This window comes from Parasteatoda tepidariorum, chromosome 11 (assembly GCF_982258835.1).
Source record: "Parasteatoda tepidariorum strain Cologne lab strain chromosome 11, Ptep-v5.0, whole genome shotgun sequence".
NCBI lineage: Eukaryota > Metazoa > Arthropoda > Arachnida > Araneae > Theridiidae > Parasteatoda > Parasteatoda tepidariorum.
In genome coordinates, this window is record NC_141765.1 from 83,818,750 (window position 1) to 83,844,807 (window position 26,058).

General features: G+C 28.8%; 1 protein-coding gene across 2 annotated transcripts in view; it reads right to left on the reverse strand.

Moving 5' to 3' along the window:
* The window catches only part of LOC107446431 (uncharacterized), a 63,154-nt gene extending 37,529 nt beyond the window's left edge, over positions 1–25,625 (reverse strand). Inside the window, exons 1-10 of one of the 2 annotated variants that reach the window (XM_016061072.4) lie at positions 25,112–25,625; positions 23,850–24,065; positions 21,038–21,216; positions 17,196–17,268; positions 17,045–17,112; positions 16,410–16,532; positions 15,628–15,766; positions 14,807–14,934; positions 12,622–12,807; positions 9,263–9,561 (exon numbers count right to left, since the gene is read on the reverse strand). In XM_016061072.4, the coding sequence (XP_015916558.3) occupies positions 9,263–9,561; positions 12,622–12,807; positions 14,807–14,934; positions 15,628–15,766; positions 16,410–16,532; positions 17,045–17,112; positions 17,196–17,268; positions 21,038–21,216; positions 23,850–23,982 (1,328 nt within the window). In that variant the 5' untranslated portion in view covers positions 23,983–24,065; positions 25,112–25,625. The remainder of the gene's footprint in view (positions 1–9,262; positions 9,562–12,621; positions 12,808–14,806; positions 14,935–15,627; positions 15,767–16,409; positions 16,533–17,044; positions 17,113–17,195; positions 17,269–21,037; positions 21,217–23,849; positions 24,066–25,111) is intronic. The other variant, XM_016061073.4, reaches the window with a different exon arrangement.
* Positions 25,626–26,058: the final 433 nt, after the last annotated feature.

Below are 26,058 nucleotides of genomic sequence, written 5' to 3' on the forward strand. Positions count from 1 at the left end.
TGGCTATAACACATAATATATACAATAAACAAATCAAATTTCGATAAAACTGGTATATATAAACAATTACAGATGAAAAGGAACCTTGATACAATATTGTAATAGATATTAAATTTCAATAATACTCATATATATATTTACAGATGAAAAGAAGCCTTGTTATAAAACAGGTTATCATATATGTTAGATTGTTTTTTAATAAGTACACAAAACATTTAATCACTTACTAGTCTTGATAGACCATCAGCATTTTTTAATTGAGCACCTGGGCAGTGTGTGATATGAATATTGTATCTTTGGAGAGCTAAAGCCCACCGTTGCAACTTAGCAGATTGGGGTGCTGACTTCTGTAAAAATATTAAAGGGTTATGATCAGTTATAATGTCAATATTCGCACCAAACACGTAATTTTCGAACTTTTTAATCGACCATACTACAGCATACGCTTCACGTTCAATCGTAGCCCAGTTCTGTTGCACTTTGTTCAGTTTTTGGCTAGCAAAACTGATGGGGCAAAGTTGACCGTTATCATCTCTTTGGGATAAGCAAGCACCAACACCATAGGAACTTGCATCACACTGTATAACATACGGTTTTTTAGGATCTGGAGTATAAAGAGAAGGAGCTTCACTCAACTTCTTCCTTAGTTTTTGGAAGGATAATTCCTCTACGTCAGTCCAAGGAATAAGCTCTGGAACTTTCTTTTTGGTTAAATCCGTCAGTGGTTTTGCTATCTCAGCATAATTTTGTATATAATTTCTATAATAATTAAAGAGACCTAACGCACTTTTTAAGGCTGACTTGGTTTTCGGTGTTTCGATGATTTCAATAGCACGAAGCTTTTCAGGATCTGGTTCATGTCTACCATCTCCTATAATATGACCTAAATACTTGATTTGTGTTTTTGCGAAAACACATTTCTTGACATTAACAGTGAATTTTAGATCAGTTAATTTAGACAGTACCATATCTAATTGTTTAAGATGTGTATTCCAGTCACAAGAAAATATAGCTATATCATCGAGATATGCTTTGCAGAATTCACGATATTCCATTAAAGCACTGTTCATCACTTTCTGAAAAGAAGCTGCTGCGTTGCGGAGACCAAATGGCATTACCTTCCATCTATATTGGGCTCGATGAGTTTTAAATGAAGTAAGATCACGACTTTCCTCTTCTAAAGGAATTTCCCAGTATCCTTTTAATACATCTAGGCAAGTTATAATTTTAGCATGTCCAATTTGGTTGATGAGATCTGATGAATTTTCCATTGGGTAATCAAAGGGTTTTGTTACAGCATTTAAATGTCTGAAATCGATGCATAAACGCATACTACCATCCTTCTTTGCCACGCAAACTACTGGGTACGCAATGTCTGCTTCACTGGGCTCAATAAGACCTAGATTTTCTAATTCCGAAATTTGTTTGTCAACTTCAGTCTTTAAAGATTCGGGGATTTTGTAAATGTACGGTTTCTTCCTCTCAGCACCTGGTATTAATCGAATTTTATGTTCACCTACATTAGCGACTTGTATTTTACAGGAGAATAATGATGCATGCTTGTGCAAAAGTTCAAGCAACTCTGTTTGTTTACTTTCTTCTAAATGACTAACATCTACCTCAATGTCATCTTTTTAACGAAGGTGTTATAATTGGTGTAGGATGAATTTCACCAAATTCAACATCATCTTCAAAAATAACTCCCACGGTTTGTGTTCTAGCATGAAAATGTCTTATTTTGTTAGCATGAATATGTCGCACATTGCCATCTGGTAATTTAACCTTATATGAATTAGGATTAACTCGTTCTATTATTTCGCCTGGTCCTGTCCATCTTGCGTATAGTTTATTCGAAGAATCCGGAATGAGTAAATAGACTAATTCACCTTTCTTAAACTCCTTCATTCTTGTACTTCGATTAAAATAATGAGCATAAGAATTTTGCTTCTTAGTCGTAGTCAAAGAAGCGAGATCTGCGGCCTTTTCCAAATTTATTTTTAATTCCTGTAAATAATCTACAGCCGAATTGCTAAGATTTAAGGGTAATGGAATCTCACCTGACCAAGAAGATTTTAGAACTGACAAAGGGCCTCTAGCCTCGCGTCCATACATAAGTTTAAAAGGAGATATTCCCGTCATACAATTTGGTACTTCGCGGTACGCAAAAAGTAAATATGGAATATGTTTATCCCAATCGGTAGGATCTGAACGGATAACATGGTGTAACATCTGTTTAAATACCCTATTCCATTTTTCTACTAAACCATTCGAAGCTGGGTAAAATGGAGTGGAAAATCGAGGACTTGCTCCTAACCTATTTTCAAATTTTTTCGTCAATTGCGAAGTAAAATTAGTACCCTGGTCACTGCAAATTACTTCTGGAATTCCGGTACGCATGAATATCTCTAAAAGGGCATCGCATGTTGTCTTAGCAGACAAATTTTTTAGTGGGACGACTTCGGGCCATCTAGAATTTTGATCAATTAAACATAAACAATATTTATGTTTTCTACCTGAGGGTGGAACAATTTCTCCAATTAAATCTATATTTACAGTGTGAAAAGGATATGGAGCTCTAACGACAGGGGTTATAGGAATTTTATCAGATTTTCGCTCCGGACTTTTTAATTGACAATTTTTGCAGGTTTTGCAATAATTTTCAACATCTTTTGAAACATTAGGCCAATAAAAAGATAATTTTATGCGTTCCTTAGTTTTTCGTATTCCTAAATGATTCTCATTATGAGCTAATTGAAGAACTTTATCCCTATAAATTTTAGGTAAAACTAATTGATATATTGTATCGCCACAAATTTTATCTTTATGAAATAATAAATCATCCCGCAAAAAGAAATTATTCTTTTTCAAACTAGCATCTTTAAAAGAATTCTTTAAAGTTAAACAATCTTTCTGCATTTCTCGAAATTTATTAGCCTCCGAATATTCATCGCTAGAACTGCATAATTTATTAGTATTCGACATTAAATAAATACCGCACCCTGTTTCACTTTCTTCTGATTGTGAAAATGAATCCTCTGACCTTGGTGAACTTTTATTCATTTCTTCCCCCTCGTCTACTGACGTGTCGCATTCTAAAACTAAAGTGTTTTCGATTTTAGCTGAATCATCATTTTGATAAATCAAAGAATTATAAGCGTCCGGTGTAATTAAACAAGGGATGTTTAGTTTATCTGTTAAAGCAAACAAAATATTTGAACTATAAAATAGACAATCCTCAGGGTTCTTATAATAAACTGGCAATATAGCTAATTTCGCCTCGACTTGTTCTTTAAATGCGGATTGTACAATTATTTTTCCCTTAGCTTCTATTTCTAAAGACGGAAGTAGGGTCGTATTCAAAATAGAGATCTCAGCCCCGCTATCGATGATCGCGTCTATTTGTCTACTTGCAATGGAAATTGTGACTTTTTGTAACGGGTACAAATTAATTTCATTTAAAGTTTTAGAACTCTGCAAATGTTTCGAATTTACATTTGTAACAACTGCAGTATTATCACTGGATTTATTCATAGACGTTTGTGTGTTACTTCGCGTTTTGTTTTGAATATCATTACCGGCTTTATTTGATTGATCATAGTATTTATTTCTTCTATTTGGGCAACTCTTAGCCATATGTGAGTTACTAGAACAGATATAACATTCGCGTGTGTGGGGAAAATATTTGTTTTCTCTAGTAAATGGGGTTTTTCTCAAAGGTGGTGGAACATACTTAGTGTTTCCATTCAAATTGCGATTGTTAACCGAATTATCATACAATTCTGAAAAATTTCTACCTTTAGAGGTAAACCAATTATCGCACAATTCAGCGATCTGCCTAGGTTTAAGCCAAGTGTCTAATTGTTTTATTCTAACATAGCTTCGAGTTTCGTTGTCTAACGCACTTAGTAATCTATCGCTAACTATTAATTCATTCAGCGTTTCAAAATCTTTTACATTTTTAAGTTCACAATAAAAATCCCAATTGGCTCTTAGTCTACTAGCAAATTGCATATGGTTTTCGTTTTTAGATCTTTTGGCATTTAGAAAGTTTTCTAGACAGGTTTCTGGGGTAGGTTGGAATTCTTTTAAAATTAAAGCTTTAACTTTAGGATAATCTTTTATTTCTTCCGCGTTTGCATAAACTACCAAATGTGCCGCTCGTTCACCTAACAGATTAAATAATATTTCGACTTTAAATTCTTCTGGGACATTTTTTATTACAAATGCTTTTTCAAGAGACGTAAAAAATAAATTCCAAGATTCGGGTTTACTAGGAACGGAAATAGTTAAAGTTTTAACGCTTTTGATTAATGTTTCTAAGTTATTATTATTCGAACTAAAATCATCTCCTACATTTGAGTTAGAACTATAACTCTCTGTTTGCATTCTAGTTAATTCTAATTGTGCTTTAACAATCTCAAGCCTAGTCTTCTCGAGTTCTAATGCTGCTTCAGTTGTTGTTTTGTTTTGATTCTTTTCAGCATTTAGCAATTCTGCTTCTTTTTTCTCTCGTTCGATACGTTCGGTAACTGTAGTAATTAAAAATTCCTTAACAAAATCAAAGTCATTTTTAAATTGATCACTTTTTTCTATCAAATCCTTTAAATCAACAACTTTATATTCCGATTTTACTTCTAAACCTAATTCTTCGGCAGCTACTACCAAATCTTCTTTTTTCATCCCCCTTATGTTAAACATAATTGTTCTATTTATTTCTATTCCCAAAATAATTATAATTTCTTTAAATCTCAATTATTCTCCTCTTTAAGAATATCACTTAAAATCAATACTTCTCATAATTCAATTCTTAATTGTTTCTTATAAACAGAATATGATAAATCTCATACCTTGATTTATGCTCTGTTTCTCGTATGAGAGCGTGCTGTGATATTATGTATAATTCTTTCCTCCTTTTCCCTTCTTCACTCAGATACTTCCCAAAATCACAATTGGCCAAATAAATGGTAACCAGTTAACAACACAAATATTTATTAACAAAGAAAAAAAAAATGAAGTTTGAAGAAAATTAATATAACCAATCCACCTAAACAATTCGCTTCCGCTCTCCATCAGAGCGTTCCCTCCTCTGTCTTTTTACAACATCTACCTTGATGACAGCGCCATCACAACATGGAGGCATGACAAACGTCTTAATATAAATGTGAGCCTAAGACTGCAGCCAAAAGTTCCAATCTAGGAATAGTGACTTGCTTCATCGGTGCTATTCTGGCTTTTGCTATAGCTAATTGAACAACAACATTGTTTTCTTTTTCAGATCTGAGAAATACACATGCTGCATATGATGTTTTACTTGCATCACAGAAAACGTGAATAGTTATATTTGCTTTAAAAATATGCATGTGTCTTGAGATGCGACATTCCCGTAACCTCTTAATTTTTTCCCACCACTGAACAAATTTATTTTATATGTTTTCAGGAAGTTTATCATCCCAACCACAATTTTTTTCCATGCTTCTTGTAAAAGTAACTTTGGAAGTAAAGTAGCTGGACACAAAAATCCCAAAGGGTCGAAAATTTTTTGAGACACGGAGAGCAACATTTGTTTCGTTATTTCTTGGGTTGCTAGACTTACTGAGTTGACTTCCCAAAATAATTCATCTGTTTTTGTGTCCCACATCTACCCCAGAATTGGAACTATGGTGTCTTGCGTGTCCTGTAATTTCTTTTTTCTTGTAACATTTGTGACCCATCCTCTTAAATCGAATTTTCCTTTTGTCATCAAAAGACAGGCTTCGTGAATAAATTTTTCGACATCCTTTTCTTTTTCAACACCGGTGACACAATTGCCTACATAAAATGATTTTGCAAGCTCTTCGGCCGTTTTCTGAAACTCTCCAGTTTGATTCTGTAAATGATGTTGAATCGTAGCATTGAGCAGAAATGGACTGCACATGAGACCAAATACGACTCTTCTGTGTCTCCAGGTTATAATTTCTTTTCCATCTCTATCCCACCATAAGAACTTCAAGTACTTCCTATCAACTTCAGATATTCCAATTTCTAAAAATGCTTTTCTTATATCTGATGTTATCCTATAGGAATACTTCCTGAACTGAATGAGCATCTTTGGAATATTCTCTAATAAGTTTGGTCCACTTTCTATGCAAGAATTTAAAGATGTTCCATTACCATCTTTGGAAGACGCATCAAATACGGGTCTCAGTTTTGTAGTTTGGCTGGACTCTGTTATGACTGCTTGATGTGGTAAATAGTGACTTCCTGGCTCTTCACAATTTTCATCCATTTCAATGATGCCTTCTTGAAGCCATTGTTCCTGTACTTTATTATATTCTTCGAATTTTCCAATTCTTTTTAATCTTTTTGTTAGCATCACCAGTCTACTTTTCGCATGTTGGCGATTATTGCATAAGATATGATGAGTATCCTTCCATGGTAAACTAACCTCATATCTACCACTTTCATCTGTGCGAACAGTTTGTTCAAAAAATTCTAAAAATTTCTTCATTCATCATTTTTGTTGTTTTAGCTTCGGCTGGATCTCGTATTCCAATAGTCTCCAAGCTCCAAAGGTCTTCAATGCTGGGTTGGCAGAATAAGCATAAAATTGTGTTTGTTTTTTCGTCTCTATGTTGTTGACCTATTATTGTCCACCCAAACCGAGTTTCAATAGCCATAATATTTTCATCCAATTTTTCAATTTTACTTGTGAGAATTTGAGGCAATACATTCGTACCTAATAACACTTCAATTTCTAAAGGATTGTCCCCAACGTCTGATAAATTAATTGATTTTTGCTGTAGAATGGGATAAATGTTTTGATTCATTAATCTCGGTACGAAATTGCATATCTTTGTCTGGGCTAACATTGGACATGTAATTTTGAGTTGACCAACTAGGGATTTTATATTGACATCATAGACACTGTGTTTTTCCTGACCAGTTTCTATTCCGCCAAACAATGCATGGTTTAAAGTTTCTTCTCTAACTATTGGCAAATTTAGCTTTTTTATCCCCTCTGTTTTTATATATGACCTTTGGGAACCGGAATTAACCAAAACTCTTGCGAGTCTATCTGTTTTATCTATGCCCTCAACCTTTACTGTGAGTGTTTCAACATTTCACCCTTTTGTTGATTAACAGGAGTTTTAGAACTACTGCTATTTTCATCATTTTTTCCTTTAGTACTTGACTTTGTTTGACCTTGGTTTTCACCATTTTTTATGTTCCAACACATTACTGTCAAATTTCTTCTATTACAAATTAAACATTTAACAGAACTTTTGCATTGTTGTGCTCGATGGCCGATTTTCAAACAACGGAAACATGCTCTTTTTTCTTTTAAAACTGTCTTTTTATCGTTATAATTTAAATTGTCTAACTTGAAACATTCCACTAAGCTATGTGAATCCTTGTCACACCATATACGTTCAAACTTTTTGAAATCACTCGTGTTATTCCTCGAATCACCAGAATATATACAAGCGGCAGTGGGTAAAACTACATCAAAACTTCCTTGGCTACCGAATCCACTACGAGCTATTTGTAGACGTTCCTCACTTTCAACTTCAATTCTGAGAAATTTCAATAATTTTGTAAGATTTTCTGTGCTGCCATTTGTTTCTCCGGATGATCGAGATCTCTCCCAAGCCTTCAAAAGATCCTCTGGAAGAGCTGATTCTACTAATGGGTAAAGTATGGCGGCATAAATATCACTTTTAACACCAAGTGATTCCAGAGCTCGAAAGTGTGTTTCAAATTTATCATACAATGTCGCCAATGGCATGTGACCTTTTTTTGTGGCCTGTGCCAACACCAATCTTAACAATTCTCTAATATAGATTTCGACCATCAGATCATCTCTTGCGAATCTTGAATTTAGTTGAGTAATTGCTTTTTGATAATTTTGGTTTGACGGTGCAAAACTATCTACCAGTTCTTTTGCTGGTGACCCGGGAACCATTGCTTGAACCAAATATTGAAATTTATCATCATCATCGATGGTGTTGTCCTCGTGTATTTTACGGAACTGTCCCCGAAATCCGAGCCAATTTTTCATTTCTCCATTAAATTTTTGTAGTTCTAACATTGGAAGGTTGTATTTTCTCTTCATTTCCGCACTATTTTGTGAACTTGGTTCATTATTTGCCAAACGAAGATTAACAGTTTGTTTTAAGTACACATATCTGTAATTATATTCTTCATTGGCTTCAAAATCTTTTTCATAATCATCGCTATTTTCCAGTTTTAATAAATTTTCAGAAATCTGAGTTTGCACATCTTTTTATCTTTCGAATTTATTAGTCCACTTACGCGATCCATTTTAACCTCCGTATTCGATAACTCTGTTTCTAAATTATTGGCAGTTAAAGTAAATCCTTAACGCAATGGCTTTCTTTTATTTCTTAATGCTTCCATTTATGAAGTGAAATATTAATTAGTTTTTGATAGTTTCACTTACTTTCATTTCTTTTTTATGCTTGGCTCTTGAATATCACACAGACGCCACTTAATGTTGCGAAGTTGAACTTTGAATTTTATACCAATATTGGACTACGACTCACAAGAGGAAGAAACAGGTTGTTTTAGACAAGAGCATATCTATTTACAGGACGAGGACATTTTACAAAGGGAGACACATTGGAAGAATAACTACTTTCAGACATCGTTTTTCTTTTCACTTATCGATTTTTTTTTCTATATTTTTGTAATGTGTTGCTAATTTTTTACAACTAAAATATTTCCTGCTTTCCTATAAAATATCGCTTATGTGAACCCACAACAGATATAATATACGTAAATATTAAAAGTTAAATACCTGACAAAAAGTTAAGATTTCGGGTAATTACTTGAACAAAGAATAAAATGAATAAATATTTTTGGTTTAATTGACATGTTTAATTTTAATTATGTTTAATTTAAACACTAAAAAATAAATTATCAAATTAAATAGAGAAATTAAAACGGTTAAAATATGGAATCATAAGAAAAAATGCTACACAAAATTCATCTCAAGTAATATAAAATCAACATATATTTGTATTTTAACACTGTAATTACATTTAAACAAGTTTTCTTCCATAATTTCAAAAGCACTATTTCATTTTTTAAACATTAACATAAAAAAACGAAACATTAAATGGAAAAAAATACTTGTACAATTTTGTTTTCAAGCCAAACTTTGCTTAAAAATTTAAATAACTCTAATCATATGTGAAGAGATTAATAATAATCACTGCAAGCACAACAAAGAAAATTTTATAAAAATTAATCCAGAACTTACTTTTGTCTACATTCCCAGACACAATCTTTCTGGATTAAAATACATCCCTCTAATGTTCTTGTTTTAATATCAGAAGTATGCATACTTTGACTTGTACCAAGATTATTGAAAGATTTATTTACAACATTGAAGTTGGAGGCAGATTCAGATATTTCAAGATTATCAGGATTTTCACTTGAATTACCTTGAGCAGAAAAAGAAACCCTTTTTTTCCTTGATGAATGGTTTAATAATTTGTAAAGAGCAATTATTTTATCACTAAAGACAAAGCTTTGTATTTCTGCACACTGAGATTCTTTCTAAAAATTAAAGAAAAAAGATTAAAAAAATTAAATAAAAATTTTAGTTTTTTTATAACCTATATATTTGTAATAGGTCTTCTAATAATAAAATATATTACATAAAAAATATAATTTTTCCTTACACAAATTGTTTTTGTCACCATAACAATGTATGAATTTGATATAATCAACACTATTTCATTAGTGGTCTTAAAATTATACAAAATCTGTAATATCATTTAACTGCCTGAACGTTATTTTCAGTTTTATCTGAAATATAAGCTGGTGGTTTTCATGCAACATAAAACGTTTTCTCCATTTTATTCAGTGGTAAACTAGTTCATAACAGAGTAATAATATTTAGAGGGTAAATTTCTCGTTCAAGACAACTTTTATTTGCTTGTACACAAAATCATCAATGAATTCTTCTTTTAGTAAAAGGATTAATAACTCTAAATCTTCAACTGAGAGAAAAAGAGAGAAATATAACTGAATACATTCAAACAAGAAAAAGGCATACATTCCTTTTTCACAGTACGTATTTATTAAATACTGCTTTTTTATAATAAACTTGACTTTGATCATTATAAAATGACATTTCTGATCAAAATGTTTCATTAATATGGGATTTATCATTCTAGAAAGCCTTTAAAGCTGGAGACATTAGAATTAATGATTTCTTTCAGGGACAGAAGGTTTTGTTTTTGCATTATTTCAAGAATGCAACACCGTTAATATTAGTGGCAATATTCGGTAAACACTAGTCTAATTGAGTTAAGAAAGACACAGAGAAATCCACTTTGATTAATACAGATTTTATGATTAAAGAGGCTCAGATACTTAAGTTTACACTTTATTTAGTAAGAGTCAACATCAAACTCAAGATTAACAGTCAATTCCTTCTGCAATGAACCTGGGACATGAACACTCAGTTCCTTCTTTAAGTGACTTGTCTAAATTCAAATAAATCTATTTCATATGATTATAGTTAGGGCTGCAAGTTTGTCGCGGGAAAAAAAGACCCCAAATTCACGAAAAAATCGCGGGAAATTTTGAAAATTACACAAATTCTTAACATAAAAAAATTTATTATAAAAATTATGCAAATGACAGAAATTGCGCAAATAATAAAAAAAACTTAAAAATACACAACAAAAGTATTTCCTTGAATTTCAAGCAATATTAATATTTTCATTTAAATGAACAGAATTTTGGTACAAAGTACTGTACATTGTCAGATTATTCTAATTTATCCTTCGTCTTTCATCACTTAATACATTTTTATACTTAGAAAACGATCTTTTTGCGTCAACGCTGTTTTTAGGCACCGACAAACTTCGAATTGCCACTTTTGGAGCGTTCGGTCTTTGATTTCCAAAACTCTATCAATTTTCCTTCACCAACGCGCAATTCCTTGACCGTTGCTCTGTAAGAAGTAATTGCTGTGAAAACTCAAACATTCTACATTCAAACTACTAGTTACAAGTCCCTACTAACTACTAGTCCCCCCCTTCATCTAAGAAACTGATCCATATTTAAGAAATCAGAAGAAGCCGCCTAGGAAAAATTAACTGGATATGTAGAAAGGCAGTAGAAATTTCATTGTCCAGTGAAATAGCATGTATAACAATTTTTCTGTCAAAGATTTGATTTATAACATTTTCCTTCTTTTGTGATTCCAATTTCTTTTGTACTCTTACTGACTTCAGGAAGGTAATTACCCTCCCTAAGTGTAGAAAGACCACCTTAGTTGACAAGATTGTGATTATCTCTTATCTCTGAACTATTTTCATGTCATTTTGCTATTGATTCACTCCCCTAAATATCTAATCAATTTTACATGTTCAATTTAAGGTTCAGAAAAATAAAAAATTCTGTTTAATAAAAATAATAAATAAAAAATCAAATTTTAAGCCATTTTCGCGCAAGTCAAGACATATTGAGAAATTCGCGGATTTTAGGAAAAAAGATTACAATTTTGCGGAAATTCGCACCGCGACAAACCTGCAGCCCTAGTTATAGTGAATAGTTGAGAAAGTGGTAGTTAATTTACACTTAACACTAATTTCCTTAACTGTTTTTTTTTTTCATCTTTCCAAACTTTACACAAGTTTAGACTGCAAATCATACATTTTATTACCTTACATTATTGAGTAAAATTTTTTTTTTCATGCTCATTACTTTTTTAAGTAGTTTAAACAGCACATTCATCTTTTTCCCTCACCCTGATTTTAGAAGAAGTTGAAATTTTAGCACCTTCTATTTTTGGAGTGAAATCTTCAGCAAATATCCAGAACCTTTTTTTCAACAATTTTTTCTTTTCCTTTTTTCTACTCAATATAAGAACAAGAAAATATTAGTTTCTCTTTTAATTTTTGAATAGAAAATAGGTGAACTCTACTTAAATTACTCATTCTACTTGAACTATTCACTGGAGAATTACTAATTTCTTCCATAGAATATAAAAATAAAAATCAAGTTTCAGTTCTTAAGCAATAATTTTTCTTTATAACAATTATTTATTAGTTTTTTAATTAGTAAATAATTTATAAGCAAATATCACACTTACTATTTTCAAAAATATGACTGTCATAAGCTAAATTTATATTCTTAGAAGAATTTGGATATAGTGAATCATCATTTATAGTGGATTCATTTCTCAGCCTGCAGATAAAAAATTATAGTGGAATTCGACTGTATCTTTTTCCAAATCACATAAAACAATTTTTCTCCAAATAAAACCTTTTTTATCAATTAACAAATTTAACTTAATATAAACTTAATGAATAATAAATAATTCTAATTTTATTTGATGTTCAAGCTTAAAAATATATTTACTTAACTATATTTACTTTGTTCAAAAGATAAAATTGGTATGAAATGAAGAAGTTTAAAGTAACAGAATGAAAAGAATCTAATTAATTTCAGCTCATTTTAATTGAGATAAACTTAAAAAGAAAAGCTTTCATATTTTTGCAATTAAAAACTCAAATCCAAATAAAAGGCAATATTTTACAGATCATTTTACATATAAATACATAAACTATTTTACCCCTAATTTCAATTTTAAAAATATACCTTTTTGGCATTTTCAGAAGAAATTTCAGAAAACTTTCTTGAAATGATTTTAAACACACGTTGATTTGAAACTGTTTGATCTCTTAGGGTTGCAAAAATAAATTTGTCGGATAACACGATACTTTCACACTCAGCAGGAACTTTATAAGAAAATAGATGCATTTGATCCAAATCACCTTCAAGGACCTAAACACAGAGACCAAAATTACATAAAAATGATGGTATTATAAATTTATAAAGCATACAAAGCAATTTTCAGAGATTCATAGCAAACATTTATCTAAGTTTAATCTTTCTAAATACTAAAACACTATAAAAAATCTAATAAAAAATTTACTCAGTTTAACAAAAACTCAAATTTTGTTTTGTGTACTTTGACAGCACTAGTTTTTTTTTATGTCTAAATTAGAAATATGAAAATCAAGATTTTTCTACAGCTTCTGAATGAAAACATTGGCAATAAAGTAAATAAAATCTAAAATTTAATGAAGTAAAAAACAAGGAGATTATGATGTCGCAATATGATAAAGTAAAAACTACAAATAAAAGTTATACTGTTAAAGTTATACTGTTATACAAATAAAGTTATAATGGGTGAACTTAAAAAAATTTAAAATTTTATTTTTAGATCATTTTAGTCTCAAACTGCTCCTTGGTAAAAGGTGTAACCAATTTTTCCTAATTAACAACAATTTTATGAGGAAATTTATTACAATCAAATATTATGGAATGACTTTTTAACAGTTCATTTGAAATATATTAGGAAACACAAAACATTGTATCTAACATGGCATTTCTCTCTCCCTTTTCATCAAAATTGTCAATGATTCAATTATTCAGATACTTTTAAAAAAATATCAATGCAGTTTTTTGTAATGAGACTTCTTTTAAATTTTATTGATTCAACTGAAATTGTTTGAAATTTCTGCTCCGGGGTGCATTTTAAAATACCTCTATTTTAAAAAATTGTTGCAAAATAAAATAACAAATTTACATCAGTTTGATAATTCTAAATAGTACTTATGATTGCTTTAGATAAAAAGGTCTATATACAAGAAGTTTTTATGTTGAGTCAAATTTACAAAAAAAAAATATTGCAATTTTAATTTTTCTAAAGTAAACAATTAAATACCTAAAGTCAATTTTCTGTCCACTGCAGTTCCTCGCAAATAAACAACATGGAAAAAGTTTTATTTGACAACAAAAATATTGGTTTACATTCAAGTTTTCAAAAATAAAAGTATAACCGCCTAAAATTATAAAATCACCACAATAAAAACTTGCATTTTTTTTAAAAAAAGCATAAATATGAGACAAAAGAAACATTACTTATGATAAAATACTCAGCTATACATAATTAAATAAATGGTGATAAAAATGAAAAATCCATTAAATGTATGTAAAAGAAAATTGAGAATTTCTTAACCATTGTTAAGCATTTGAAGCAACAAAGATTGAAACAATTCGCTCATTGTTCACTACATAAGTCCACCATTTAAGATCACTTATCTAAAAAACTTTTCTCTACCTCAACATCCTTGAAATTGAACACTTTTAGTATAAATAGAATGAAGCCATTTAAAAAGTAGCCATGTAAGCAAAGCAAAGTTGTTTTCAAAGAGAAGTTATGATTAATTGGAAAATAAATCTAATTTATCCATTATAATGAATTTCCGATAGTAAAATAAATTGCCTTTAAATTTAGTCAACATGTTACAATATACTTAAGCCAATCACTTTCGGACATAGTTGAAATACAATACTAGTCAAAATCACATTCATAACTCACAAGTCAACTCTAAGTAAAAAAAAATCTCAGAATAGGAGTGAAATTCATGAAACTCATCTTCATATGTGACCTTTGACTGGACATTTCTTTAAAGACTGGACTGATTGAACAATGAAATATTGTTTCTCTGTTAAAGATAACACATTCATGTTAAAGTATTTAAATCAAATCAAATGCTAACAAGATATCAGTTTTGTGTTACTAAGTCTTTTAGAATAAAAATCATAAAGGAAAAGTATAGAATAAAGCCAGAGTAAAAAATAAACTCCTGATTGTAAAATCCAACAAAAATAAAATTTGCATGAGATATCTGTATGAAAAATCAATATTTTTCATTGCCTTGTTTTGCATAATATGATAAACATAAAACCTACATTAAATAATTAAAATATTTACCTGAAGAAGGCAAGATGATGAACTGTAAGCTGAAACAAGATTTCTGCCATCCCCCCCTTGAGGGGTCAAAAACGTACCACTTTCAAATTTAGATAATCGGTGAGGCCTCTGATCACCATTTTTTTCATCTGAAAATATAAAAAAGGGCATCTTATAAACATCTTAAGGTCATTTAAGTTATTTTTTATTTAAGTTTAGTGATAAAAATTTTATTTAGAATGAACATTATTTTCCAATACAGCTCAAAAAAGCAAAATACAGCAATAATTAATACATCACTACAGTATGATATTTTTAAATATGATCCATCTCAATTTTCAGCATTGCTAAATTAATTAAACAAAGCCTTGGCCAAAACTTCTTAAAGAGAAGCTAAGAACACCTAAAGAGTAAATTGGAAAAGGAACAAAGTAAGTATAATAGTTTCACTTTAACTCAAAAGTGTTTGCACTAAAAAAGAATAGAAAAAAGAATCAACATAATTTGACTAAAAAAAATCAAAAAAATATTTAGATTTTGATTGAAGTTTAATGTTAAAAACACAATACTATATGAAATTAAGGGAAAACTGGAGAAACGGAAAACATGTAGTTATATACTTATTTATTTATTAAACTTTTTTGCCCACTTGCAAATTTGTAATATAATTAGAAGTTGTATTTGCCTGTATGACAAAAATGGACTGATTAGACAATATGCATTTATGAGCAAGGATTTTTATTTCAATTCAACATTTATGAGCATAGTTATAAGGCATAATTTTTTATTCTTTTATGCTTGATTAAAATCCTTCACTTATATATAATATTAAATAAATTTACCAGCAAGTAAAATTCTCTCAGCAACAGGCATTCCTTTCTTGATATTGCTAACATCAGAATCAGAACTAAAAGGCCAGTAAAAATTTGACTTCTTTTCCTCTAGTAATAAGCGCCATTGTTGTTGACTATATCCTGTAATCTTAAGGAAATGAATAAGTCATAAATAAAACCTCAACAAAAAGTTATTCATGTGCTTTATAGTAGTTGTTAGTAACATCATAACATAAAACTATATTGACATACAGAAACTAATCAAGTTTCAAAAAAATGGAAAAAAAACTAAGGATTAATACTATAGTAACATATTATTTATAAGTTTAAAAAAAAAACAATTTAATTAGTATTTTATCCGTAATTGTTTTAGATATTTTCATCAAACAACAATTTTTATCACTGATTTTTAACATGCTCACATTTTTTTAATCGAATATATTTTTTTAAATTTTCTAGGCAGAGCATTTAGTAGATCTTACCTAGTTCATAAATTACATAAAAACTAATAAAGGTAGGCACGATGAAGAGAGTAGACAAACAATAAAGGTTTGTAACCCATGAAACAAACAAAAAGATACTTAGTTTAACATAATTTTCTGATATGTTACAGATTCATAGGAAATTTAGTATACACTCTATTTACAAACCAAATGTACTTTATAGTAAATTAAATCTTATGCAAAATAAAATATCAAAAATTTTATGGTTTGAAAAAGTCAATCAAAAATTACCAAAACTTGGCAAAAAAAAGACATAATATATACTAAAACAATAAATGAAACACTTACCAACAAGTAAGTAGTATCATGACTTTCATCATATAAAATATCAAGTGCAGATATGCCAATGGTTATATAAGTACCACCAACCTCTTTCTTATTAACTAAATTCACAAATGAAATTTCTCCAAGCTATTAAAGAAAATGTATAACTTTAATTATTGTACACCTATATTTAAGTAATAAAGTTTAGCCACTATTAAATAATCAGTTGCAATTCTCTGTTGGAAAAAAGGTTAAGAGTTATGAGGAAATAAATCATAAGTAAACACCCTTTTAAGTATACTAAAAACAATACACATACAATATAAAATAAAAACTAAAATACAACTAAAAAATACCATTCATAGTATTGAAAAATAACACTGAAAGCTTTCTTCAAAAATTAGAGCAATTAATCAGTGCTCCACACTTTGTAGCAAATACACATAGAAGAACGTTCATTTAAGATGAAGAGATGAACAAAGTTTAAGGCAAAAAATTTTGCTTCAATTAAATGTCTCGACATGTAAATTTTTTAAATTCATGAAAGGTTTTATTATAATTTCATTTAATACCTTCAAATAAACATTTAAATACAAAAATACTTTGTAGTAAAGTATTAAAATAGTTCTTAGAAAGTGTTTCCAGATGAAAGTACCTACCTCACTGCCTATAATAGCAATATGTTCTCCGGCATGTGTCTGCCACCACTGAACCGAGGTAAATGACGCTGGAGAATAAGAAATTATTGAAATACTATTTAGTACTGATAGAGAAAAAAAAGAAAACTGTATATTTACATATAATACAAACCTCTTTTGCCAGGAAGTTTTATTTCAGTCAAATTATCCACTTTCCAATTAGCAGATATCTTGGTATCAGGATTCTAAAATGAGAAAAACATGAATATGACAACAAAACTAAACTTATTCCATGAGAGCGTTTAAGAAAAAAAACTACAATGGAGTAAATGCATTCAAGCAAAATTTGATATTTTTCTTTACTTTCGGTACAGGGGCAACAATATTTTACCATATAATTTCTATTTTAGTGTTTTTCGCATAAAAGTGGAAAGCAATGTCTCCTATAACTTTGATTCAAAAGTGCAACATTCCATGGAACGCCTTAATTTTGTCATCTACTTGAAGTGAATGCATTTACATCTTTTTGCTATAAACAATGCATTAAACAAACTTTTGCTATTTACAATTTAATTTCCCAAACATAACTAAAAATCGTAATTTAGTAGTACCTATAAACTGTAACTATTTTTTAACTAGTAACAAATTCTAATATGTTTGAAATTTTATATTCAGTCAAGTTATATTTATGCGTGATATCTAATATTTAAAGGAAACTAAACCTTTTCAAAAGATATCACATTAAAAATTTTAGTGCCAAACACGTAACTGCCAAAATAATTATCTAGATTTTTAACAAAAGTATTTTCCTCAATTATTAACATCTTTAAATATATATTTCTTGAAAAGAGTATATTAAGTTTAGTGTGATGTTATCATCAAAATTTCATCAGTCAAAAAGTTAGTAGCAGTGTGATATCTGCGTTTCTGAGACATGTAAATAATTGTTTAAATGATATACATTTGTATCTGAAACCATTCTTGAAATAATTTACAATAAAAAAATTCGTAAACTATTAAATTTTCATGCATTTTTCATAAATTTGTCAAGAGATTTTCGCTTTATTAAGGACAAGTTTATATTCCAGACATACAAAGTAGTGATTTTATTTTAGAATTTTGATCATACCATTTCAAAACATTACCTTTTTGTCAATTATTAACATCTTAGAAACAAAAAAATAATATAATTAAACATTTTATGATGAAGGACTCAAGCAACAATTTTTTTTAAAATAAATCATACTTAAACAACAGTTAAAGTATAAACATCAAATGCTTTTTTTAAAAATAAGTTTATTATTTCAGATGTGCATACATTCTTTCAAATTTGTGATGGAGTAAAGTAAAATAAAGGCATTAATACAGCATTTCATTTTTAATACAAATCAAGGCCTCATTAAATATGGACTGCATCTAGAAAGTTGATAAACCATTCTAAAATAATTTATTCATTTATCTGAGCTTGATGCTTAAAAAAAGTTTTTTTTTTTTCAAATTAAAATGTAACCAGTTGTAGATTCATATACCTTAATAAATGAAGTACAAATAAATAAAAAAAATCATACATATTAAAACTAAATTACCTGTAAAGGCATCATTTCTAAACTGTTAAAAAAGATATCAAAAAATAATAACTCATAAAAAAAACTTTAAATTTATATTATTAATTACTATCGTAAAAAAATAACTTCTTATTCTCAATAAAAGTAACTAACAATAATGGAAGATAGAAGATTCAAAAAATGAATAATATATTTATATATATATATATGTTATTATTATTATAATTATTATTATTATTATTAGAAAAGCTCATTAGAAGACAAGGGATAAAAATGCAACATTAACACACATTATATTTTAAATAGTACTCATAGTACTCAATAATCATGTAGCTGAAACAAAATGAACTGCAAATATGTGCTGTGTGTGTGAATAAAAGTGTGTTACAAATTGCAAGAACTTGAGAAAATGCAACAACTGCCCAAAAGCAATGAAGACAGGTAACAAAGTAATAAAACTGCAATGAAAAAAACTAAGATTTGTTGTTAAAACTATGTTTAATAATTTTGGAAAATTGTCAAATTTTGTGCAGCCTAATTTGGAAATTGCTGTATTAATGAATGTATAGTTATTTAAGAGAACACATTTTCATTCGTACTAAGTATCCCAAAACTGATTTCCACCAACTCAAGTATACACTCTAAATATACAATATATACCCTAAATCAATAAAATATGTGAATCAATGAAAGTATGTAAACCAATAAAGTAAAGTACGCCAATCTAGTTTTGGGAGGGCTTTTTGTATAACAGTTAAGACATTTACAAGAAGTCAGTTGTTAGTTTCAAACTCACAGTATAAAGACTTAAGCACAGAGAAGGCAATAATCAAAAGTATCAGTATGAAAGTATCAATTTCATAGAATGTCATTAGAAAATCATACTTTTTCTTTAAACTTATAGAAAAGTTAGAACAATGAAATAAATTTTTTTTATTAAAGTATACAGGGGTTGGACAAAATTATAGAAACACTTTTAAACTAACTAATTTTTTCATATTCCTCAAGAAATACATAGAAAATTATTTAATAACTTTAGAAATGTTTAGGTCAAACTTTCCGAGGTTTGAGACCGGCAATTAATTAGGAATGAAAAGGAATGTTTTTGAGCACCCTATGCCAAAACCTTTCGTAATAAGACTGTAACTTGTATCAATTACTTCGGTTAAACTATGCAATAGCTGCATAGACTTTCATAAACCTAGCCTCATTCATGAAGACATGGACATTTTTATAAAAACTAATTTTTTGCCTTATGTCTTCTTAATATAATTGTAAAACTGGACAAATTTTTTAAAGTAGAATTTAATTAACAACAAAAGTGTTTTAAAATCTGAAGAAAAAAATTTTAAAATTGCACAAGATATGAGCATTTAAAGTAATCCTTTCAATCTGAGCACACATGGAAAAATTAAGAAAAAAATTCAAAATTTTGTTCGGAATCATATTTGGTAACTCATGAAAAAATACAATTTGAATATCTATAAAATTAAAGCAGTTTCTAACACTTTCAGAAGTAGTTTTTTGAAAAGAAAGTTGTGAATGGAAGGTTTTTTCACAAATTTTATTTTGTACCATTAAACAATATTTATTAAAAATGACAACAGCATTATATAGGATCATCCCCTATTAAAATATGTTTAATTTCACATGTTTTCTTTCCTTATACCATTATATTTTCTTTACGAACACTCAATGTAGGCTATTATCATTTGTTATTAAATTTTGTTACATAATATGAAATGAAATTTGTGGAAAATACCTAATCATTTAAAGCTTTCTTTAAAAAGTACAAAAAATGCTGAAAAAATTTCCAAAAACTTTTTATAATTTCAAGATATTCAAATTGTACCTTTTTCATAAGTTATCAAATAAAATTCATAACAAGAATTTTAAAAAAATTAGCGTGCCTTCATACGCAGAATGAAAAAATACTTTAAATGCTCATATCTTGCACAATTTTTTTTTACATTTCAAAATGATATTTTTGATAATTAAAAACTACTACAAGAATTTTGTTTAACGTTATTAAATGTTTCTACAGTTATAGAAAGAAAACGTGAGGCAAAAGAATTAGTTTTTTCAATATAAATGTCCATATCTCAATAAATACTTAAACTTGGTTTAAGAAATTTTATGCAGTAATTGCATAAGATAACCAAAGTAACTGATACAAGTTATAATCTCATTGTTAAATGTTTTGGCATAGGGTGTTCAAAACCACTCTTCTTTATTTGTAATTTATTGCTGGTCCCTCAAATCTCGGAACTTTATTGATATGTATGAGAAATCGCATGACCTAATCACTTCTAAAGTTACAAAATAATTCTTGATATATTTCTTGAGAAATATGAAAAATAATTTAGTTTAGAAGTGTTTCATTAATTTCATCTAACTCCAGTATCTAACTTAGGAGTTTTAAAAATATCAAATATTCAATAATACTTACAAAATATGAAAATGCTGGCAAAATATAAAGTGATGCATCTTGAGTAACAATAAGTAGCCACAAGCCAGAAGGATCAAAACATAAAGCTTTTATTACTTTTCCAGGATTATTAAACCAACAAAGCTGGCGCATGAGAGGAGAGTCCCATTTATTACAAACATAGCGAAATAATATGTAACCTATATAGCATTGAAAAATGGTAATTATTTTTCTAAAACAAGTAACAAAGTTTTATATTTTAAATATTCAGGGCATAAACATTTTTCATAACTGTTTATTTATATTTATCATAAATTTCTTCATTAAGCAAAAAGAATTGATAAACATAATTTAAGCTGAAAATGATTATTTCGAAGAAACCAAAATATAAAATAAGGGACAAATGTGTCAACAAGTAAAAATGTATGATTAATAAAAATATTTTCTTTTAAAAGGAGTAAAATATGAAATCATAAAAAAATCCTCAATAAGTGAACCAATTTTCAGATCTGTTTTATCCTATCATATTCAGTTTAAATTAAATTTGGTTACAGGTGTCTACATCTGAAACTATACTTACGAAATTTCAGACTGTGAAATTGTAGTAGCAAAGGTGGCTTATTAAAAATAAACACGCAACAATGATAAAAAGTAAAAGTTATGAGCAACTTCACACGCGTATAACTTTGTAACAAAGATTTTATGGAACTGATTTGTTATCAGTGTTTGGCAGGGATTTTTTTCTCGCCACACCCTTTTGGCAAATTTTTGTTGGCGCTGCTTTTATCATACTTTGAAAACGGAAACAATATTGCAATCCCATTAAATTCGAAGTTTACTTGCATTAAGGTCATTTTTTAACACAAAACATTCATTTCATAAATAACTGCAGATGTATATCAAATGTAAGTCTCAGGCAACTGTTTTGCTATGCGTCTGCACTCGATGCTGAAAATGCTATGAAATATTACAACTCTAGGAAATTAAAAGCACACTTGTATTGCAGTTAATTTTGAGCAACAGTGTAGGGCATATTAGACGATGGAATTTAATCTTAAGAAAACATCAGTCTAGGATAAACCGGGCAAACATATACTGAGCAGTGGCATTAAAACAGCAAAACTAAAACTCAACTATTAAAAAAATAAATGTCCATTAAACAGGTCAAACTTATAGTGAGATAATACCAAACTATTATTTTACGACACTAAACATATTTTGTTATATCTCTGCTGAAAGTTTTATAAGAATAAAGTAATATAAAGTAATATGCAGAACAATAAAAAATTAATCTCGCAATAAGAGATCCGACATATTACGGATTACTTCAAAGCCATTCTGAGCAACACTTTAAAATTAATTTGGACATTCTTAATTTATGTGCGTACTAGAGGTAGATAGAAAAAAAGGCAATTCTTTAACCTTAAAAAAAAAACATCAGTATGGTGAATTTCCAGGCAACCTTTAAATAAGCGTGGATTATGATTTTGGGCATGTGTATCAATTTAAACTCCATTCCCAATCTCTTGATCATAACATCACTCTTATCTGAATGCACAAGTACAATCTAAACCTCATTTTGGAAGTTATTATCACTAATGTTGGTGAGAAAAAGAAAATCTTGAAACATTGGCGTAAAGGCACTACACATATTTTCTGATTTTATATATATCAAGTTTTATGTTTTAGTTAGCATTTCAGAGGAAAGAATTTTTTAGCCACTGAAATCTAAATCAATTTGAAAAACAAAATTGAACAAATTTACAAAAAAGAGTTTCTTGATTATTGAGTAAAACTAATAAAACAACAGACTACAGGATAACAGTTCTTAATTTACAAGAAAATATTTCAGTTAGAAATATCAGATATTATTAGGAAATAAGAAATAACTTAAGTATAATGAAAAATATCAACTTAAAGAACACAGTTCCCTAAATAATTTTTGCAAATAATAAATATTAGTAACCAATATAAACAAAAATTATTAGCATTATTCTAAGCTAGTTGTAATAGTAATTATTTAGAGAATAAATATTTGTATTTAAATTGGATAATATAAGAAATAAATGTATTCTTGTCATAGAGGATACATGCAGGAAAATATAAAAACAAGAACTATTATGTAGTGACCAAATAAATAAACATTTACTAAAAGAAAACACAAATATTTTTAATTCAAAATGAAAAAAACTTCTTTGAAAAAAATGCGCTAAAAAGCAGCAGAAATTTCAGAAAAAAGTAACAATAAAGAAAACGAAGAAAATAAAAATAAAAATATGACCACCGAAGCCAACGTCTTCAGGGGGTACCGGCCTCGGTAGCCATAAAAACAAAACCATTTCAAATTGAGGGAGAAGCAAATGCTTAAATTAACTCCCTCAGTACCCCGATGGTTTTGTATAGAAGTCCAGGGAAAAAAGCATGCAATACAAATAACAAATTAAGAAGAGATACTCAAACAAAATCATCAGAAAAATAAAAACTCACATAGTCACAGGTCACCTATCGATGTTTGACCTGTGACTATGTGAGTTTTTATTTTTCTGATGATTTTGTTTGAGTATCTCTTCTTAATTTGTTATTTGCATTGCATGTTTTTTTTTTCCCTGGACTTCTATACAAAACCATAGGGGTACTGAGGGAGTTAATTTAAGCATTTGCTTCTCCCTCAATTAGAAATGGTTTTGTTGTTATGGTTACCGAGGCCGGTACCCCCTGAAGACGTCGGCTTCAGTGGTCATATTTTTATTTCTATTTCCTTCGTTTTCTTTATTAAATAAACATTTAAGCATTATCGAAAAAATAACTTTAGATAAAAAAAAATTCTGTTTACCATTGCTACAAACCAAAGCTAATGAGCTACTTTCTTTATTTTCTGTATAAGCAGTTAAAATAATTTCCACATCTTTTCCACCTCCAGGATTAGATACAGCTAAAATTTTGCGCACTTCAAAAAGGGAATACATCTGCTTTTCAATGATTTTTCACAACTATAATTTGAAATGTAGCTTCTATATAATACTTGAAAATCTGAATAAAAATTTCATTTCTGAAAATGATAAAAAAATTACTTTTTTGTTCAGAACAAATATAATTATCAGCAAAATAAAAAATGCTTCTCAGAAAAATAAAGACATGGAATCGAAAGTTATATTTTAAAGATTCATCCACAAGTAATAAAATAAGATGGATATAAGTATTGCTGCTTACATGGGTCTTAGAACAACTAAAAATAGCTTTGAGCAAATAAAAAAAAAGTTTCCCCCATGTTATTTGCTTTTTTTTTTCCTCCTGGAATGATTTACAGGTACCAACCTGTCCTTATTTATCACAGTTTGATGAAGACAAATAAAATCACAGCTTAACTTACCCACAGATATGTCAAGAGCATTTCTGGGTAAAATTTAATTAGCACCAGTGTCATAGTGGCAAATTTTTCAGAATAAGAATTCTAAGACTTCCAACATATATTGCAATTTATCTTAAAAAATAACAAGTAGAAGGGTCATAGAAATTTTCGTTTCCAACTGTACTTGGTTTAAAATTTTCTATATTATAACAACTTCAAATTAAGGTAAATTAGATTCATAACTTAATTTAATTCTACATAATAAAAAGAGTTATAAAAAATGCAAACACTATACATATATCAAACTTGTCAACTTCTATTTTGTGAAATATAATTATTTTCAAGAATGACATCTCACAGTATTGACAGATGAATTGACAATTATATGCCAAAATATTTTTATATTTTGCACACACATCATATTATTATCAAATATTTTGAACATGTGTTTAATTTATTTAAATGTAACGGCAACGAAGATCACTGTAAATCATATTTATTCAATCAAGACTTTAATAGCAAATCACAAAATTTTCTAAAAATACATTTAAACAAAATTTTAAGTTATATTTTTTGATAGAAAGAGAAATCTAGACATGCTGGCTTCAGTAGAAAAATATTAGTTTTATTTTCCTCACATCAAATAATCTGAATATATTTCAGAAATTAAAAATGAATTTATGAAGTTTTATTTAAAAAAATTTTACAAACTATTTTAAATAATTTAGAACTAGAAACTTGCTTACCTCACAAATAGCAAAGTTAAAACCTATTGTAACAGCATACTTATTTCATTCAATTCATAGAAATAACATATTACTGGTCTGCTTATTCCACTTTTAACAACAAACAATAAATATAATTAAATTAAAACTTATAAAAAGAACTCGAAAGAAATTCGGTTTTTAAAAATCTCACACAAAAAGCAGAAGGCACATTAAATTCAACACGTCAGTTAAGAGTTCTCATTTTAAAACAATAAAAATCTAAATCTAATAAATATTATCTGTAAATAAGTATGTCAATATCTCCAAAGTTTGTTGTTTGTTTTTTTTCAGTTTGAATTAAATAAGCTTATTTTATTGAAACTTTTATAGAAATAAAACAAAATTCTTCTCAGTTTATTAGTTTTTGCAATCATTCTTAATAAAATCATAAATCAAAGTCAGCGAGGTGTTTATAACGAAAATGTTCGGGAATTTGCAATGTAAACAAAGTTTTTGATGAAGTTTCTGTTTCAAGCCTTGCTTGTTTTTGAATTCCAGGTCTTTTAAGCTTCCCTTTAAACCTTACAAATCTTATAAAATTTTGTTGGCAACATCAGCAGAAACTGTTTAAGCAGCCTCTTCAGTTTTATTACATTAACCCTACGAATCAGCACCGTCATCGGAAATAGGATTTTCAAGGCTTTTCGAAGCTCTGTCGCCAAGGAAAATTTAAAAAAAAGGCTACAATTTAAGTGCCTTACGCTTGAAGCAAAGCGATAATTTTAAACTTTATATATTATCTTGTAGTGAAGAATTATCTGAGCTTTAGAACAGACAAATAACTTAAATAGTTTAAAAGTTATTAAACTTTTTCTCAGGTTTTGCAAATGTCTATGTTGTTGTTGTTCATTTACGTCGCACTAGAGCTGCACAATGGGCTATTGGCGACGGTCTAGGAAACAACTCTGAGGATGATCCGAAGACAT